Source organism: Crocodylus siamensis, chromosome 4, assembly GCF_052110815.1.
Source record: "Crocodylus siamensis isolate JL-2025a chromosome 4, ASM5211081v1, whole genome shotgun sequence".
In the NCBI taxonomy this organism is placed as follows: Eukaryota; Metazoa; Chordata; order Crocodylia; family Crocodylidae; genus Crocodylus; species Crocodylus siamensis.
In genome coordinates this window covers 64,836,678-64,857,575 of record NC_143398.1, presented here as the reverse complement: position 1 = coordinate 64,857,575, position 20,898 = coordinate 64,836,678, and the positions used below count along the sequence as shown (strand labels likewise).

At 43.9% G+C, this 20,898-nt stretch overlaps 1 protein-coding gene across 3 annotated transcripts in view; it reads right to left on the bottom strand.

Moving 5' to 3' along the window:
- MSRB3 (methionine sulfoxide reductase B3) overlaps window positions 1-20,898 on the bottom strand; it is a 128,718-nt gene that overhangs the window by 85,488 nt on the left and 22,332 nt on the right. The window contains exons 1-2 of one of the 3 annotated variants that reach the window (XM_090042455.1): window positions 12,382-12,519; window positions 10,924-11,050 (exon numbers count right to left, since the gene is read on the bottom strand). In XM_090042455.1, coding sequence (XP_089898581.1) covers window positions 10,924-10,999 — 76 coding nt within the window. In that variant the 5' untranslated portion in view covers window positions 11,000-11,050; window positions 12,382-12,519. Of the gene's footprint in view, window positions 1-2; window positions 211-10,923; window positions 11,051-12,381; window positions 12,520-20,898 lie in introns of those variants that run through there. The other 2 variants (XM_090042454.1, XM_090042453.1) reach the window with 2 other exon arrangements.

Genomic DNA, 20,898 nt, shown 5'->3' with positions numbered 1-20,898 from the left:
ACCTGGATGTAGACACCTTCCTAGTGGAGGAAACACCGGAAGCGGAGCAGAGACACGACGTGATCGAGGCGGCTGACCAGCTTTTGGAGTCGGGAGGAGAGGAACACATGGAGGAGGAGCAGAGTGAGGCAGCGGGAGAAGGGGCACACGAATCGGACTCGGCAACCATGGACTTGGACCTGTCTGGGGAGAAGGGGAAAGAACCCTCCCCTGTAAAAAGAAAGAAGAAGCGGAGGGTTAAACCTATGAAAAAGAGAATAGAGGAGGAAAGGGGAACGGTCCAGGAGACAGAAGGGACTGCACAGGAAAGAGACAAGGGGAAGAGCGGGGAGCTGCTGGTGGAGGGACGAGAGGTTGAGGAGTCTGGGAGAGCGGACATTTGTGGCTATCTCAGCCCAACTGCGATCAAACATCTGGCTAGGGCCACGGGGATGCGGAAAGTGGGGGAAGACAGCTCAGATCCCAGTAGCGGAACGGATGTTTAACGAAGTAGGCTTTTGTCTGGAAAATAGCCATGATGGCGTTGACTATACCATTCTTAAATGTAAGAAGTGTATATGGGAGACAGAGATGGGAGTCAATGTATACCACCTTACAAGGTCTGGACGCGCAGGTGTTGGGTCTACAGGAGTGCGGGATCCCCTGGGGGAGAAATTATGGCTATCTGGAGAAGCGCTGGGAGGTGGGACCGTCGTGGTGGGGGGGCTCAAACGAGAATCGAGCGGCAATGTGTTTAATAGTGCCTGTTTTCCTTTTTTCCCCCTCTGATAAAATGGATAAGGGGCTCCAAGAGTGGGTGAGGGAACTTGGAATTATATAAGAAGCAAGTTAAATGATTTCTAAATGGGGTTTTCAGTAAGTCACAAATGCTATTGTTTCTTCTGTGAATGTTAGGAAATTTTGTGAAAGTGAGTTTGTATTAACTTTGTGAAACCTCAGGTGGGTTTCGTTTCTTTGTTGTTTTTCTTAATGTGTTTGACAGTGTCAGTTTTTGTAATAAAAGGTTTTTAAAAAAAAAAAAAAAAGCTGCTTGGAGCCCATGTGGGGCTCCCTGTGCCTGCTCTCTGTTACCACTGCTGCCCCACAGAGTAGCAGGGACATGGCAGAAGGCAGGACAGCCTCATGTGGGCTCTGGGTGGCTGCCGCAGGGAGCGCTAGAAGGGCCACTTTTTCCTGCTCTGAGCAGCAGCTTGTTTCCTGCCTGCTGCCACTGCTCAGCCCAGACAGGTGAGTGCAGAGTGCACAGGGTTGGGGCTGTTTACGGTGATCCCCACCTGTGCTGCAGGGCTGGGAGCAAGTGGGCACGTGGCAGACAGCAGCAGCTGAGTGGCAGCACGGGACCTGTACCGGTGCCCCAGAGCCAGCACCCACAGAGCCCAGAGGAGGTGGCAGGAACACAAGGTCCAAACTGGGTGGGGCTCTGTGGAGCCCAGCCAGCTTCTGTCTCTCCCTGCTGGCGCAGTGCAGCCGGGCTCCACAGACCCCTGCCAGCCCCTGCTCACGCCATCCTGCTCTGGGCCCAAGACACTGGCATGGATCCCATCCTCCTGCATGCCCACTCCCTTCCACTGACCTTGCTGCCACTTTTCCCACTTTCCTGCCTAGCCCCCAACCCCTTCTTACCTGAATTTCCACTCAGGGCAGGGAGGCACGAACAGCCCCACAGTCCCAAGCCAGGTAGGGTTGGGGGCAGGCCCAGGCAGGCCCTGCTATTGCAGAAGCCTGCCATGGCTTCCCCTGGGTCCTACTGCCCCTGGCTGCTGTCATCTTTGACAGGCAGCTGGGGGCAGATAAATATTAATTTTCTAGATTTTTTAGAGGCCCTGCGGGCTAGATAGTATGGTCTGACAGGCCAGATCCAGCCCGCAGGCTGTATTTTCCCACCCCTGTGCTAGAGGATCACAAGTTGGACGATTTTTCTGCATACCTTCTTTATTTCTAAACCTTTTTTTCCATGCATTGGTGAACCCGCACCACAGCTACACCACCAAATTACCCCACTCCCACCATGCAACTCTTCTAATCCAGTAATTAAACTACTGCCAAACTCATGACACACACCCTTGCTCTTCAGGATCAGGCCAGTGGATCCAGATCACCTTCTTAAATGAAAACCACAGCTCTTGCAGAGCTTGCATTGCTGCCTCTCATTAGCCAGTTAGCAATACCATAGCTGCAAATCTCTCCCCTTTTTACCTCCCGCGCCTCTCTCTCTCTCTCTCTCTCTGTTATGCCCTATCTAGCATAGATTAGACACTCAGAATAGGGACAGGGCTTTTTAGTGGGTGTAGAGAAGCTCCTCAGTCTGATTACTCCTGTCAAATATTCACATTTATAGCAATCACCACATTCTCTGAAACACAGAGTTCTTTATCTTTAAACACACCCAGCCACAGAGGGACAGGCACATAGAGTAATCTAAACTGGAATGGTGTGGGGCAGAAAAGTATAACAGTGTGCCCGGGATCCCAGAACACACCATCCTCGCACTGTAAACATGCTTTTGCAAAAGAGGGTAAAACAGCTGAATGAAACATTAAAGTAATTGCCTTTCCTCCTTATTCTCATACCAATCCCAGGTGCAACACTTTGGGTGCAGACAGAAGTGAGAATTTTTGCCCGATATGGACAGAGAAAGTGGTCTACAGCCGTGACCAAACAAGTACATGGCTGCAGACTGTTTCAAAAAGGGCCAATCAGGCAAAAATCTAAACCCTTGTTGCATGAGGGCTAGAATGAAGGCATTTCAAAACACTGCATCTTCTATAACTTGTGTCTGTGTTACCTACCAGCGTCAGAGCTGTTTTCAGAATGGAAGAGGGGAAAGGGGAGGAGAGGAATTTCCGGGGAGCTCCAATTTACTGACCCCAGCCTCTAGCACCAGTTGGGGGAACCCCTAGAACAGGCTCCCTCTGCTTCCTTTCCCCCATTCTGAAAGCAGTGCAGGCTTGCAGAGAGGAGGGGCCATTGCTATGGGAAACCTGGTGCAAACTGGCAGCCAGCCACTGAAACCAACAGTGAACTTCTGTTTGCTCCAGGGGATCACTAACTCAGCACACTTTCTGCAAAGCATTCTCAGTTACAGCAGGGAGTGACACTTCTGTCTGTACCCAGTGTGGAGGTGGCTCCTTATGTGGAAGACTGGGAGCCCTGGCAGCTGCCCACCTTCCCAAGTTTTTACTTTCCCACATCACGAGGCTGAGACAGTGAGCATGGAGGGGGGAGGGCCTCCCACAACCCTATTAGGTAGAGAATGGAGCCTCTAGTAAGCAAGAGAATAAAGAAAACCCCCCAAAAAATAAGAGGGGAAAAATGACAAAAATTAAATTCAGAAAAAGAGAGAGGCAAGAGTGGGAAGTAGGGGGGAAAGAGAGCTACAAAAGAGCTAAACAAACAGAAAACAACCACCAATGGCACCTCCAAGGCATATAACAGGTCAAATTAAAGGCTACCTATCTATCAATCCATGGCACTTGTGCAGGGATCCGGTTAGAAAAAACAGATCTGAAAACCACTGACAACCTGACATATTCACATTTTGCAACACACGCAGAGAACACCCATTGCTGGCTACTGCTCTGACACTGAGCAAACAAGTGAGCTAACAAAGAAACTTCTGGCTTTTATACAATTCCTGATTTTACTGAGTGTAATGCACAACATGAATGGTTGTCATTAAAAAACAAAACAAAAAAATTAAATACATTGAAATTCCCTTTAATATTAAAGAAGAAATATTGCATAAATCCCTTACATTGTATATATAAATATACAGCAACAAATACGAATTTAAAATAGTAGTGAACAATGTACTGTTTTCATAAATAAATACCTGAGGAAATTTCCATTAAGATGCCTTTAGAAAGGTGATTCTTTTCACCTTCTTTAGAACCATTACATAATGTAATAAATTACATAATGTAATAAATATAATGTAATCAATTATGTCAAGAGTACAGAAGGATGCCAGATGCACACTAAAGTTACTGAGCCTAAGAGCAAACATGAAGAAGCAAGCACTTGTTTTTATGTTTAAGTATATACAAACCTAATATCACCTGTAGTGCTTACACAGCATTTATCTTCAGTACCCCTATAAAGTAATGAGCTAACAGCATTAAAAGTTTCTACATTAAATATCTATAATTAAAAAAATATAACTAATTTTTTTTTGGCGGAATAGGTTTTTTGTTTTGTTTGTAAAATTGACTAGGAGAAAAGGGTACCCAATGAGACCTTAGATATATTTTAAATCATTGCAAAAAAATAACCCCAGAGAAATTTTACATTTGTATTACAAGCCCTGCAAAACAGAGATCTGCAAGAAAACACTGAGGCACCTAACCATATGTGGATGCTGCTATGCCACATATTATCTGTATTGTTTCAAACTGTGCAAAGGTTATCTGTTAGCAATAAAAAGTAAAAGCAGTTACAACATGTGTGTTATAGAAATTATATGTGCACATAATATATATTCACATATAAATACTTTAGACATATTTAAGTTACACAATCTGTATACATTTTGCATCAAGTCACTACCAGCACAGTAAAGTCAAGTTTTCAGAATTTCCACTATAAAAACCAGATCTTGCAAATGCTGTGGCTCCAAGTAATTTCATAGACAAAAGCAGTCTCAGAGTTCCAAGGGACTAAGTTAATGTGAGTAATTCATATATGCAAGTGTTTTCAAATTCTGGCCTACATGTCAATGGATTACTGTAACCAATCCAACTTGAGATGCATTACCTGGTCATTAGCTATTATATTTTAATTACTATATAATTTAGAATTTAAGATTTAGTAAAACAAATTATGATTATACTACTAGCAAATGATTTAATAAAAAGAGGCTTACACCATATGCCCAGCACCATGTTCACACAGATGTATTGCAGTACAACTTAATTCTAGAATAACATAGTTTATTGGTAGAATTGTAGCTGTTCTAGTAATTAAACACTTTACAAGTTAATATTATCTAAGACTTTATTTCACACAACTATTGAAAACAGTCATGTAAATAAGTATACTCATACTCTTTTTGCACTAGTTTTACTTAACTTTACAAGTACCATCATTTTTCTTCATCTACAAGAGCAGAAAAAAGATTTCTAATCTCATGCAAAAAATGTGATGCAAACAGCACAATATTCAAAGTGTTAAAGAAAGAAAGGACTTTTAAAAAGATGAGAGCCCATAGCAATTCAAAGACACAGCAAAGCAAAATAATGCATTTATTGGGGGGTCTGCTACAGAAAACATATGTATATAGAATCTGCATAATCACCATTTGTATCAGTTGCTGGTATATGCTGAAGTAGCTAAAGAAAAATTGGTTTAAAACTGAAAGATTTAGCCTTTTGGAACCCAAGACAGACACGTTGGGTGCACCCTAACATTTCAAAGGGGAGAGCAATCAGTATGACCAGATCAAGTCCAAACAGTGTCATTTTATTCTAAATCACAGGAAAGTACAATCCGTAGATCGTACATGGATTATAAAATTGAGGTGTAATAATTATTGTAAACCAGGAAATTTTTACACAATATGAGTGTTTATGTAAGCACAAACTTATGTGATTTTTTTTCCACACTGTTCATGCTTTTATATAATAACTCATACTCACTTTAAAATAAATTCTCAGTACTTATATGAATTTCTGAAGTGGAAGCTTTTCATCCATTTCTCTTAATGCAAAACAATATATGATTAGTGCCATCTACAGGAAACGTAGAGCAGTGGTTCTCAACCTTTTTTGTATCAGGACCCACCTGTAAACGTCAATGGCCAGTGCCAACCCAGTGCCCCTCACTCCTGATCTGCTGCCCCCCCAGCCTCATAGTATGTGGGGCAGGGGAGAGGTGTCCCAAGTAGCCCTGTGCAAACTGGCACTCTGACAGCCTGCAAGGGAAAAGCCATGGTTTCCTACACTATTCTCCTTTAAAGGAAAGGAGAATTGATTTTTTAAGTTTGTTCACAACCTTTCATACATTCTTGCAACCCACTTTTCAGTTGCAACCCACGGGTTAAGAACCACTGGCATAGGGTACAGTTCCTCTTCTGCTGACTGTTAGGCTAAAAATACCAATTTTTGCTTTAGTGCTACATTCAGATATGGCTTTTTTTTTTTTTTTTTAAAGAACACCCTGTCCAGGTATTTACCTATGATATTAAAAGTGCAGCATAAAATTCCTTTTCACCACATTAAAGTCATTTATAAGGAAGAGACTTTTAAAATTCCTCAGTATGTATGTATGAACTACAGAAAGATCAGAAGAGACTGATGTGGATGTGGAAGAAGTTAGATAAAAAGCAAGCAGTTCTAAAAATTAAAATTACATTGCATAATTTTTATGTGGCTGTGTGTGTATGCACACATGCATGTGCATGTATGCGTGCAGTACAAAAATATTTCAAAGGAAGGATGCAGCATACCTGGAAGTGTTTATATATTTCTATAATTAAGGCAACAGCATGTTCCTGGGTATCAGGATTCAAGCCAATTTGATGTGCCCATTCAAGCTCCCAATCTTGCATACATTTTCACGTTTTTGTATAACTCAAGTGAGAAATCCCACTTTACCAATTCAAGCATAATTTAACCACCACAAACAACTATATAGTCAGTCTTATGCCTCTTTAAAGAGCCTCTGTAAGTGCAGTAATCTTTGAAATCAGATTGCTGCAGTGGTTCAGTAGTAATGTACGTGGAATAGTAACCCCTATGCCACTTCCAATATTACTTCAATTATCTTTGGAAGTGCCTTCTCAAACAAGCAGCCAGCCTAACCCTATTTAATTTAATACCCGATGACAGGTTGCATCTCACAGATGAGGTTTCAGCCTCAGATTTAAATTTTATGCAGACTATAATAATAGACAAGAAAATAATTTTCATGGAATGTGTTACATTACTACGGCAAAACTCAGTCATATTGGACTGTAGGATTTATACAAATGTCTCTAGAACTTAGTCTTGCATTCATCAGCTACACTCTTCACCTTTTAGTTTTGTTTCTCATCATATATAAAACAAAAACTGAAGACTAAATTAGTTTGCATTAATTTACAAGTGTCCAATGAATTTAGCTTTCCCTGACAATAGTAAAACATGCAATTGTACATCATTTCACTGTTAGTGGTCCAATATTATTATATATGCACACACACATACACACGCACACAAGTAATCAGCCCATGTAACTGACGGTTACGGTTTGGGTAGTTATGGATCATTCAGAAATAAATTTTAGCAGTATTAGTGTTTTATGATAACATGAATATTGGGTTATGCCAGGAAAGGAGCTGTCAAAACAGGTTCTGGTGCATTACTTCCTACAGATTCTGTTCCTGGAAAACCAGCTTCCACAGCTGCATTAGAGAATATGGACACACAAACAGAAAAACTGAAAATTAGGTTGCAAGTTGGCAGCGATCCAGTCCGGTTTCGGATCCGGCTGTTTCAGATGGCAGCAATCTGATCCAGAGCTCCGGACCAGGTTTCCACCTCGATCCAGCCAAAGAGGCTCCAAAGCTTCGGAGCCGCCTCGGAAATCCGGCCATAGGGTATAATGGGGGGGATCAATGAAATATCTATAACGTTGTTTTTTGTCCGATTTGAACGAAACATGCCAGGATGGTAGCCTCAGATGAGAGCATGAAACCTGCCAAGTTTCAAGAAGATTGGTGCAGGGGTTTCGGGGGAAACTATACCCCAAATTCTTAAAAGCCAAACTCATGTCACAGCCGTGTGTTACACCACAGGGAGGTCAAAACTGCAGGGATGGTGGCCTTGGCTGAGGCCGCAAAGCCTGCCACGTTTCAAGATCGGTGCAGGAGCTTTGGGTGAACTGTACCTCAAGCTGCAGACAAGCAAAACTCATGACATGGATAACCTGTGTGTCTTGAAAACAAAACTCCTGTCAAGACTATGTGTTACACCACACGGTGGGTCAAACCTGCAGGGGTGGTTGCTCTTATGAGGCCACAAAGCCTGACAAGTTTCAAGAAAATCAGTGCAGGGGTTTGGGGGGAACTGTACCTCAAGCTGCAGACAAGCAAAACTCATGACATGGGTGACCCTGTGTGTGTTAAGGCACAGTGGGGTGATAGCTGCAGGAATGGTGGCCCCTGCTGCACCCACAAAGCCTGCCAGCTGTTGAGGAGATCGGTGCAGAGGGGTTCTGGGGCCCTGCACCCCTAGCTGCTGACAGGCCAAACTCGTGCCATGAGTGCTTGTGAGACTGACTGTGTCCATCTTGGGGCAGTTGATTGTCTATATTGATTCTTTCCCCTCCTTAGCCTGGTTTTGTAGGTGCTAATTGATGGCAAGTAACTGGCTGCATTAACTAGGTCCTGTGTATTGAGCTGGTCCCTGAGTGAATTGATTGGTAACTGGTAACACAGTAGCTTAGCAGCCAGGCCTGCAGTAGTGTCTCACAGGCCCAAGACAGACAGTCAGTCCCACAAGCACCCATGGCACGAGTTTGGTCTGTCAGTAGCTAGGGGTGCAGGAATCCAGAACCCCCCTGCACCAATCTCGTCGACGGCTGGCAGGCTTTGTGGCCTCAGTAGGGGCCACCATCCCTGCAGCTGTCACCCCGCTATGGCCTTAACAGCTCTTAGCACACACAGTGTCACCCACGGTACAAGTTTTGCTTGTCCACAGCTTGAGGGGGAGTTCCCCTCAAGCCCCTGAGCCAATCTTCTTGAAACCTGGCAGGCTTTGCGGCCTCAGTAAGAGCAATCATCCCTCCAGTTTTGACCCCCCCTGTGTTGTAACACAGACATGACAGTTTTGCTTTCAAGAATTTAGGGCGCAGTTCCCCCCAAATCCCTGCACCAATCTTCTTGAAACGTGGCAGGCTTTGTGGCCTCAGCATAGGCTACCACCCCTGCAATTTTCACCCCCCTATGTTGTAACGACTAGACGTGACATGAGTTTGGCTTTTAAGAATCTGGGGTGTTCTCTGCAGATTCTACCACCCCTGAAAATTTAATCCAAATCAGACAAAAAACAACAAAGTTATAGATATTTTATTGTTTCCCCATTATACCCTATGGCTGGATCTCCGAGGTGGCTCCAAAGCGCTTAGGAAGCTCCGAACCGCTTTGGGAAGCCTAATGAAGCCAGCGCTTCAACCCGGACGTGCTGCTTTGGACCCCGAAGTCTCCAAAGCTTCTCCAGATCCGAAGCTCTGTCTGAAGTCTCGCACAGCCCTACTAAAAACGCCTTGTTTTAAGCAATATTCTGCTACTGTGGGTTCACATCAAAGATGCAAAGTGAGGGTTAGGAAACTGGCTTGTCCTATATTTTTAGGATTAGAAATCTGGGCAAACAGCACACACAACAAGAAAACTGTCATCTTGACACAACGGGAGCTATTTTCTCCTCACCCACATGCACTTGTCATTCTTCTTTAGGATAATGGGAGTTATGTGCACAGGAGGAGAGAAAAGACCCCACTGCCCCAAGGCAGACTAAGGTTAAGTCCGAGTACAGTATAATCAGCTTTAAAAGATCTTGTTTCTGATTCTTGTTTCCCAGCGCGGGAAGCCATCAGGACATCTCTTCCATCTGCTTGCTATAGGCCAGGGGTGACCAACTGGCAGCACGTGTGGCCCAACAGGCATGGGGAGCCTATGTGTGTGGCACATGGCAGACCAGGGAAGGGACAGGCACCATAGCAGCAAGGAGGGCACAAAGGAGAGCTGAACAGCAGACTGAGCAGGGAGTACAGAGCATGAAGCATAAAGCAAAGCACAGCTTGGGCAGGGGAATGGGACTGAAGTGGCACTTGCAGTGGCACTTGGAAAGGGTAAAAAGTACAGAGCTCATTTGCAGCATACATGCCCAAAAGGTTGGCCCCCACTGCTATAAGCATCTGATAACATTAGGAACAACATATTTCACCTGGAAATAAGAGCTGTATTACAAATGTCCAGGATAAAATGCCACTCACTGGTTCAATTAGTGATTGTCCACAGCCACATCTTAACTGATTTGATTTAAAAATGGGGACATTTCAACTCTAAAAATTACCCTGCTTCAATTTCCCATCAAATAGGCATATAAGCTACCCTAATATTACATAAAGCTCTTACAAAAGTTGTTATTTAAAAAGTGGTATATAAAACAGGTCCACATTCTGCCATCAGATACCTATGGATGGGCTCTTGTGCTTGTGGTAACCTCTATCAACCCAATTGCAAGACCTGGGCGTTTCCCAGAGAAGTGCAGCTATTTTGCTTTGCATTTTTTTAAAGCTTCATTCTTCTAAAGTTATCCTTTTAAGGAGCAGCTGCAACAACAGCATCGTTTTTGTTCAACTGAATTACAGTGTCAGATAAAACACATTATTAGGGAAAGGAAAAAAGCTTATTTTAGCTTAGACCATTTTCTGTCTGAGCTTTTCTATGCACTACTATTAAAAAGTAAATTCACAGTGAAAATGTGAAAAAATCAAGTAACTAGGTAATGAGATTATGATGCATGTGTATGGTATGTGTAAAACACATTTTAATTAAAGATATTTAATTAATTAAAGTTTGGTATATTAAATGTTACCAAGCAGTTTCTTATCAAAACTGTGTGCAGTATTTAATTTAAAACTATGATTTTCAGGATGACAGCACTGTCTGTGTCAGGGGACAGGAAGTGTTTGTGTTATCAAACATAAGAGGCAGTAAAATACTGGGCAAAGAAGCTGGATTATGTTTCCAAGGCATTCTAAACTGAGATATGAACACTCTCAAAGCAAATGAGTGATTTGTAAGAAACTTTCAGCTTCAAAGAAGAACTCTAATGAACTAAAACTAAATTTAGCAAACCATACTGTATCATTTCCTGCAGCAGAGTCACCCATTCCTAAAAGGGCCCTCATTAGGCATGACACAACAAGCAGCACCCAGTCAACCTGAGGGAAGCCCACAGGCTCGCAGGGCCACTGGCTGGCTCTTTGTCACCAAATGCAGCAGGTTGAATGCAGACATCACTGTGATATCCTCACCAACAAAACCAGAGGCAAAGAACAGGGGCAAGAGCTGAGTAGGAAGAAAAAAAAGATGAAAACAAATTAAAACATCAAAAATGTTAAATACATTCATAGCAAAACTGATGGTTATGATTTTATCTGAGAACACAGAACTAAAACTCTTAATGCAACTTGCTCAGTTAGGTTAGTCCATTTTTTGCCTTCTGCCTTAGATGCGTGCACATGAACGCGTATGTGCGTGTGTGTTTGCAAACACTTAACATACAATGCTGCAATGTTTTGTGTTACCAGGCACAAGGAAGTGTTACTGCTCAGCAAATGTGAAATACCTCAAATTTGCAATAAAAAAAAGTAAAGAAAACAATTTCTGTGTGATGAATGACGAAAACCAGTCATGGTTAAAAAAAAAAATGCTCATTTGTTTGGTTGTTTGAACAAAACTAAATTTTTATTACAATAAACAAACTTTTCAGTTATCAGAAAAATGTGAAAATTTTTCCTCCTCGTTCATTTACATCTTAAATTATCCATGGAAATACATTTAAGCAATCTTCCAGCTGTTTTAAATATAGAAAATGTCATGTGGCAGTGGGGATTTTTTATTTTATAAGCTATAACATGTGTATATGATGACTGTTTTGTTTACCTCACAACAGGAAGGATGAAATCCAGCTGCCTTATAGAGGAGTCTTTCATAGCTACAGTCTGTTTAGAAGATTATTGCAATAAGAGACATCAAGAACTTAAGCCCACCCCACTGAAGTCAATAACAAAGCTCCCACTGGCTTCAGTGGGAGCAGGAGTAGACCCAAGGTAGTTAATTATTAGTCGTGCACCATTCCCAGTCCCAGTTCCAGAACACATTTTATTCTAATGTTTCTTTTAAAAAAATAAAGTGCAGAATACAAGTGTCCAGAAATGTACCAAAAATGATTGGCTTGTACATTTCCTGAATCAAGTGCTCAGTCTCTTCTGGCCCCTGAAGAACAAATACATAACAAACTGTAATATATATTACCAAATCACTCTGGAGTATATCTGACAGAAATCTGCCTGTATTAACATGACTGAACTCTGACTTTTCCAAACTAAACTCAGTATAAAACTAAAACATTTTTGTGTTACTAAATGGAAACCAAAAGGAGGGGGAAGGTAAGTACTACACAAGGAACAGCCCAAGAGAACCATTAAACATAAATAAACATGTCATTTTCACGAGTGACTGCAGAACTGGTTTAAAAAAAAAAAAATCCTCCAGAGCAGACTACTGACTAATAAAAGATCAAAGATCTATACTTAAAAAACAATGCAAATAAAAACCTATTTTTTCCTAGTGACCTTCACTGTGAGGAATAAAGTGTGCAGTGAAAATGTAATTACCTAGCAAAGCTGCAGTCTTATTGTGCTCCCGCAGCTGATCATAAAACGTCTTCCTATTCTGTTTCATCAACTGCAGTACCAGGCAGCCTGTGCGCCTACCAATCGCAGCCATCTGGCTTGTGTCAAAGCCTGTGAGTCAGGCAGCTACAGTGCAACAGGAAGAAAGGCAGTGATGTCACTCTGCAGGTCAGGCAAAGAACAAAGATGTATTCTACAATTAAAAAGCTGGGTGCCCCTAGACCAGAGGCCTCCAACATGCTCCTTCTGGGTGATTTATAGTTAATACTAGTTTCACTTTACCTAAATAGAAGAGCACCATCTAGTGGTTAGTGCCGCAAAAACATCTTGAAGGGAGGGGGGAATTAAAAAAGGCAAAGATTAGCAACGTGGTTAAGGTTAGAGACTGGGGTCTGAAAGTGTTACAGCTTCATACAGCTAAACAGAGTAAAAGTTTGCCCTCAGTCCTCAAATCTACACTTCAATAAAACACTTTTACCTGTTACATGGAACAATTACTTGACATAGTAGCAGAGTTGCCCAGTGCCTCAAGAAGGGTATTTGTGCCCAAAAGCTTGAGAAGAACTTTTCGCAAACTATTTAGTTGGTCTAATAAAACATATTACATCTACCCAAAAACCTTGCCTGCCTTCAGCAAAGTGAAACATTTAATATTTGTCAAGCTTGAAATCATCATAATTCCTTCAGCTTCTCTGAACAAATCTGGCATCAGAAGGGAGCATGACAAAAGGGAGACCACCACCTCTGTGGTACAAGCTCATACCCACAGCAACTCCGGACGTGAACTAGTCAGGAATTTGCTACTTGCTTGAGAGGCCAGTGGTCTACCCACATCATACCTCTACAACTGAAGTCTTTGGACATGTCAGACTGAAAGTCCCCACTGGTAGAAAAGAAAATGCCAGCAAAGGGCTCTCTGTTTTTGGTCACTATTAGCATTCTTAGAATTCTAATATAATAAAAGGCTTAGTCCATCTGTCTCTCTGTCCATAACACTCTTGGAGCACTCTGATAGGTTACTAAAACAACCAATCACAGTGCTCCAAGAGCGTTCTGGACAGGAGGCAGCAGTGGTGGAGCACCACCATGATGCTGGGGATGGAGGAAATGGAGCAGGGGAGAGTGGAGCAAGGCCAGCATCACTGGCCTCGCTCCTCCCCCCCCGGCCCTGCTCCCTGGAGGCGGGAGGGATGGAGGGGACATAGCAGGGTGGTAAGACCAATGCTCCCCCAGCCTTGCTCCCTGGAGGTGGTGGTGACGGTGCAGGGTGCTGGCAGAGGGCCAAGCTTCCTTCTCCCCCTTGGAGGCAGCAGCAGTGTGTGTGTGGGGGGGGCTTATGAGGGTTAGGGTTAAGGTTAGCAACCTTCCCCCCCCCCTCCAACCCTGCCCACTCCCCGCCCCCCCCCCCCCATTTTTGTGATGGGCATTTTGGTAGTAATAATATAAATGTATGCCATTTTAACAACTGCTTGACAACAAATGAAATCCTTAACACAGGATGCCATTGGTCTGTATGGAAATCTTGATACTAGTCAATGGGGAAGCTCACATAGAAAACTAACAACATGCTACAGCCTTTAGGTTTTGCAGACTCCTGTGTCTTCCTGTGCACATGTGGACAGCACCCAACATGGGTACTGCCAGAAAACAAACCTTAGTTAAAAGAATAAAGGTCACATCTAATTTCTAGCACTTAAATCACAGTCAAAATGACTGCAAACTATGGATATCTCCACACTCTGTGTTCCCAGCATTCCAAGGCACTCAAACGTGCTCCATCTACCCCAAAGCTGGAAGTTGCCTGTCAGTGTCCTTCCATTCTCTTTCCACTCCCAACAAACCATGTACTTGAAGGACACTGGAGGGCGAGGGTAGTCACAGGGCAAAAGCAACTTCACCACCTCATTTTTGGGTTTCGTACATGTAGGCCTGAGCAAGTAAGTGAGGATACAGTAATGGCCACATGTGCCTTGTTACTAGTGGAGACTGCACAACAGTTTACAAAGGCTTGGCTCAGTTAAGAATTTGCAACATTTTTCTAAAACAATAAACTAAGATTCCCATCTCAAAGCAGACCTCATTCTTTGGAGATCTCAAAGAACAGGCAGAGCGATAATGAAAGCCATCAATACCATGCCTGACAGGATATGCATTTACTAAAAGTCTTCCATTGAAGTCTTCCAGTTACAAGCAAAAATTCTCTAATATTACTGCATGGGAAAACAGAAGGAAGAAAACTAAAGATGCTCAATTTCAATTACTTACTAAAACGGGTGCTCAGTCCTCAGCCCATAGGCCAGATCCAGACTACAGAGCTGTATATCATCTGGCCTGTGGGACTCCCCAACAGTCCAGAAATTCAGCAGCAGTGGAGCAGTGGCAGCATTAATTGCTGCTCCCCTGTTGCCATATTTCCAGACCCATAGGGAGCCCTACAGGTTGGATAACATGGCCCTATAATGCCAAATTGCACTAGTAGAGCTAGATCTAGCAGGCAGGTGGGGCATGGCTAGATCAGGCTACCTCAGGGATGGAAGGAAACATCATAGGGTCTGGCCCACAGATTGATCCTGAGCAGGATCTGGCCTCCGAACCAACCCCGCACCACTCAGCTAGCCTGCGGGACCAGAAGTTTTGGTGCCACTGTACTAAAAGATTATCATGGCGTTTTTTACTTGTATTCACTTAAGAAATCAAATGAACATAACATTCCATTTGATAACAGAAAGGCTTGCACATGTTTGTGTGGAGAAATGGAAAGACATTCATCTGCACTCTTCAATTCTCTCTTATTTTTACTGTTATGCCTTTCATCAGCTTTTTAAAACTGTGCTTGCTTATCTCCTCAAAAGAAACTATTTCTCCTCCCTCTTGGGTTGCAAGTAAACAAAGCCAGGACTCCTCAATGTGCAACTGCTTAAAAAAGTTCTGAAGGACTTTGAACCAGACCATAACCTGAAAATGTCAAATAATACCAGCATTCACTAAAATGTTGCTATTTGGTCCAAAGTACCTATAATGGGTATAATGCTGTAACTCTGGAAAAGCCCAAATAAAAAAAAAAACTGCAATTAAGGTTTATTAAAAGATTTTTGTCTAAAAAGTATTTCTTTTCTCATCTGAAATTTAATCACTGTTTTTATTCATTATTGGCAATGGGACCTAGAAGAACCAAATAGGTTCAGCTCCCACTGTGCTATACAGACTGTGTTATGCAGAAGCTTTGGAAGATACCTGCAAAGGGTAGTAGAGGGAGCGGAGCTAGTATGGAAAAGGTAGGGGACAGGAAGCCATCAAAATCCAAACAGTTTTAAGTATCCATTAATATAAGATACATTTGGATAAGAAGGTGCTAAGGCACCCCTGCCTTCACTTCCAAGTTTGAAGCAGAATGTTAGTAAAACTTCTCTATCAGTTAGAGACCTTGATTCGGGGGGGGGGGGGGGGGGAAGAAAGTGAACACTTGGCCAGAGATTTCAACATGTTCAGAGGCAGGCCCACTACTCTAATTTCTAGAATCAAGTCAGGCCAGGACAAGAAACACAGGAGCAGTCTCTTGTCCTAGTCACCAGCACCTGTCACACACATGATAAAAGTCCATGCAGGTATCTAAGACAGTGATTCTTAATTTTTTAGGGTGCTGCAGTGCCTGACCCCTGTGCAAGAATGTAAGCATCTTCTCCCTTCAGCCAGGGCCTGACACCTGCCCCAGCATTCTGCAGACATCAGCGCTACCGCTGCTCCTCTGGGCATCTCTGCTGTTGCACCCTTTCAACCCTCACCTCCATGATCTGAACACCATGCTCTGTTGTGGGTGGGCAGGCAGACACAGCGCTGCAGAACTGGGCTTTTCAGCCCAGTTTATCTCCCCTCCTCCCCAGTTCATCCCATGGTCCCAGGACTGGTAGGAGGTACCAGGAGGGCATGTGTCTCTGGTTGCCATCCTGAGAGACCCTGGAAAAGCAGTCTCAGCAGTAGGGGCCATGCTTACCCACTTAGATACAGATCAGGGGCAAGGAAGGGGCAGACAATGGAAGATGAAGCCTTTCCTCTGTTTCCCTCACCTGGAACCAGATAGGTTCTAAACTCAGTGATTCTTAGCCAGAGTGCTCCTAAATTCAGAAATGTTATGGAGGGGTGCCTTGAGGCTAAAATGGTTGAGAACCACAAAACTCTAAGGGATTGTCTATAATGCCTACATGCCTGCCCAGGACTGCATCTGAAGAAACAGCCCAGCCCACCTGCTCTGGCACCAGTTTCAGGGAACCTTTACACAGAGTACAGCAGCCAGAATGGGGCTGTAGATCTTAACTGGAGTATCTGAGGAACTTTCATCAGACTGGTTCCTATAACATGGCCACTAGGTTTACAGATATCTTTTTCAGATATGTACACATAGTAAATTACAAATTCTACAAGCACTGGCATTAATTTAATCATTTAATGGAATTTGAAAGCCTTTTGTCTGGATTATAAATACACATGAATAGCTTTGGAAAAGCCTTCCTTTAGGATTTTGAGGTAATAGGAAACTGATGTGTCGCCAGCACTACGAGGGGTAGATCCAGGGGAGGGGTGCAGTGGTATGGTCACATGTCAGCAGCTCCTTTTCCCCCATGCTTGGTTCCCTACATCTGAGGCACAGCTGGAGAGACAGATGAGAAGGCTGGAGCAGGACAGGTGAGAAATGGGGGCACGCTCCCCCTGCTGCCCCAACTGACCTGGAGGTGGGGAAAGCCTGAGGACCATGCCTACCCCACTCCAGCTGAAGAATGTGAGAAGCTGCTGCTGCATAGGGTGCTGGGCTAGCAACAGTGGCAGAGTCAAATCCCTTCCCCCCACCCTCCACTGCATTTCCACCACTGGTCTAGGGGATCTAGCTGTGGGAAGCAGCTGCACAAAGGGCTAGGTAGGACTAGGGACAGCAGTGTCAGTGGGCCCCCCCTTCCCCCTTCTAGAACCTGTCCCTGGACTGCAGAGGCTATCCAGGGGACAGACAGGGAGCAGGTGCACCTGGAAGGGAGGGGAGGGGGGAGGAGGAGGTCACCCACAGACATTGCCATCTCCAACCCTGCCTGTCACTTTGTGCAGCTGCTGCCCACAGCTGGAACCCTCAGGCCAGAAGGGTAAACACTGGCAGGAGAGAGAGGACCTAGCACCCCACACAGCTGCTCTCTGCAGCCCCAGCTAGAACTGGATAGGGTTGGTCCTGGGGCTTCCACCACGCCCAGGTCAGCTGGAGACAGCAGTGGGTTTCCAGGCATTCCTGCCCCCTGCCTGCCCCTTAGGGGTTTCCCCACACTCCAGAAGCAGGTGCTGGAAGAGGGGTGGGGGCAGCCCGTTCCCAGCTAAGCCCAACACTCCATGACACTGCTTACCAAAGCCCCCAGCTAGAGAAGGGTGGGAGCATCCCTGGGACTCTCCACCCTTGGGTCAGCCAGGGACAGCAGCAGCTGCATTCAGAGGCAACCTCTGAGCAAACCCTGCTGAAGAGGCAAGGTGAAAAATAGGAGGGGAGGAAAGGGGAAGGGATGCCAAAGGGGGTTGGGCGGCTTCTACCAATTTCCTATTTGAGCTTTAGAGCCTGGGCATTAGGCCCAAATTGAATTTTAAAACTTTCCATTTTTGTACGCAACCTGGAAACTATTTCAAAGCTCCCCCCTTCCCCCGAATTGAGACCCTATTTCTTCCCCCATCAGTCCACACCAAACCTCTCAATTAGCTTAAGCATGGCTTTCTTGTATAACATTATATAGGCCTTACATAACAGGGAACCTGAACCCTGTTACCTGTGTGCAACAGAAGAGAGAAAAATGAAGCAGACCCCTTCCAGGAGCTGACCTTGGGATTCGCAGGGGAAAAGGGGTGCAGCAGGTATCTCAGAAGTTCAAGCCCTGGGACCAGGAGTTAAGAAGCTGGGAAAGACTGCAAAGCAGGGGAAACCAGCTAGCCAATAAAGCTAAGTAGGGTAGGCCTAGACGGTTTGCTCGCCCTGGGGCAGCAGCCATGTGACAAATGAAGGTAGGGCTGAGGGATGGAAGCCCAGCAGGCCCTGAGCCAAGAGAGGAGGAAGGTTCTAGCTTGCAGGCAGAAGGCATGGGTGCAAAAGGGACTCCTGGGAGCTCGAGAAGGAAGCCTCAAGCAGCTCCAAAGAACAGCAACCTTTTCCGTAACTGTGGAGGGTTGGAAGTAATTTGCAACAAGCTGATTAATCTTTTTGTTTTGATTCTTTGTTTTAGAATTCAGTCAAAAGGTCAAAGGAGTGGTTGTAAGGGCAGCGGAAACTACAAGCGTGGTACCTAGCAGGCACCCTTCACTGCAGAACTGAGACCCAATGAGGCAGACCCTGAAATAGTGGACCTGAGTCAAGGGGTCTCAGCTAAAGGAAAAAGGGTCGAAGCTGAAAACACTAAAGACCAAACAAGGGTTAGGGGCAGAAAGGCCCAGTGCTGATCTTGTGTAGAGAGCAAGTACATGAGGAAGGGAGTGTCTTCAAAAAGGCAGAGGGAAAGGCAAGGTATGGGTGGGGCTACAGAGGCAACAAGGAGGCATGATAATAGCCCTAAGACACCAAGGAAAAGACTACCCTAATCTCAAGGTCACCCTTCCATTGTATACATACTGATTACTATACAGTCATAGCAGGGGAGAAGCAGGAGGCAGAGCAGGCTGGGGAATACAGCCAGAAAGAGGCGGGGACCGAATCCCAGACCTGTTACATCTTCCTTCTTGCAAATGTAAAAAAGTGTTTAAGTCTTGCAATCATGCAGACCAACTCCAAGTGCTCAAGGACCTCAGATTGCAGAATTTAGAAAGACTTGGAGGCAAAACTGAATGCAGCCCAGGGAGAATCAGGTAAGTGACCATTTAAGTGAATCGCATATAATTAAACAATTATTTTACTCCCTTTAGTATAAAAGTTTGTTGCAATAATTCAGAGCCTGTCTTCAGGTTTTAGAGGACACAAGTCACGTGTTTTTCTTCTTAAAAGGTACTTTTAGCCTAATGCATTCTTCAAATCTGTCTTATATTTGAAGCATTCAGCACATAAATTAAAAGTTAGTTTTCAAAACTTTTGGAATTCACCTTAAGAAAGATTTCAGGCACTACATTTTCACGTGTTTGTTAAACACAGCAATTTATAGTGTAAACTGTACATGTGCTTTCTAACTTTCCAGATTTGCTATTAAAATCCCTGGCAAGAACTTGCTTTGTGACAGGAGTGAGGTATTCTAACCATTAATAGTTAACACGCACCAAATCATACACATCCATACATACAAGGCTTCTCAAAGGCATACTAAATAGTCATGATACATTTTAAAGGAGATGATTTTATTAGCTTTATAGCCTTACAAAAGAATAATATCTAAGGTTATAGTTGTCTAGGCTCCAGTCCAAAGACAAAGGACGGCATTAGGAAGACAGACGCCCAGAAAAACCCAAACCTTGGAGGCAGGCGGTGTGGATGAGACGAGATCACCCAGGAGTAAGACCTGTGGAGAGCAGAGTCTGCCCTGGCTATGGATGTGGTGAGGGTGGGGTAAAAGGGAGGTTGGAGCCCCATGAAGAAACCCAGGGCTGAGATCCTCTCAGGCCGCCTACAGGGAACTGCCTCTCAAAAAGAAAAAGAAAAACATCCAAGACATGGCAGGAAAGTAGGAGCAGCACCCGAACCACCTTGGTGGTGCCAAATTCAGATCTCACCCTGAAGTTGCTGGAGAGCAAGGCACCAGCCAAGAAGGGGCCAAAACCCTATAACACCTACCAGCGATAGGTGTACATAGACAAGGAAGTAGAAAAGAAGCAGAGAGAAAGATGAGAAAGTACGAGAAAAGTGGACCTCAGTCCTCCCTCCCTACCATATGAGTTTGATACCTTTCCCTAAAGATTTTAAATAGACTTTTCACAATACAATTCAGAAACTCACATTAGCCAACAGAACAGTTTTTGCAAGCAAGTCAAGCAAGTCATTTAAAATATTAAATATAGGACAGATTCTGAAAACCTCTATTCATACCGAGTTGTTTCTTACTTCCTGCATAACTGTATCAATATCAACAATTCTGAATTAAGAAAATTATAATTCAAGGCAGAGGAGTTCACCTGCATGTATGTGCACATGCACACATGTTCATTTCTGGGAGGTAAGTGTTAAATGTATTCTGTATAACGGGAATGCATTACATTTGATTTGAAGAAGGCAGAAAATAATGGGAAATTTGTATTTGTACCTGAATTCTGTTTAAGCTGCTCGTGTTTGCTTTAATTGTTCCGATTTGTGTATACAAAGGTTAGCTTGCCATAATATTATTGTTGATATAAGAAATGAAGAATGAATATAGTCCAAAAACAAATTAAGACAATGCAAAAGAGAAAGGACATTCAATATGAACTGACTCCTGGTTTTCTAGAATGCAAATAAAAATGAAAAACAAAAGCCGATTACACCCCCCATTTCACAACTGCTCCTATGCTCCCTGCCCTCCAGGGGAAGAG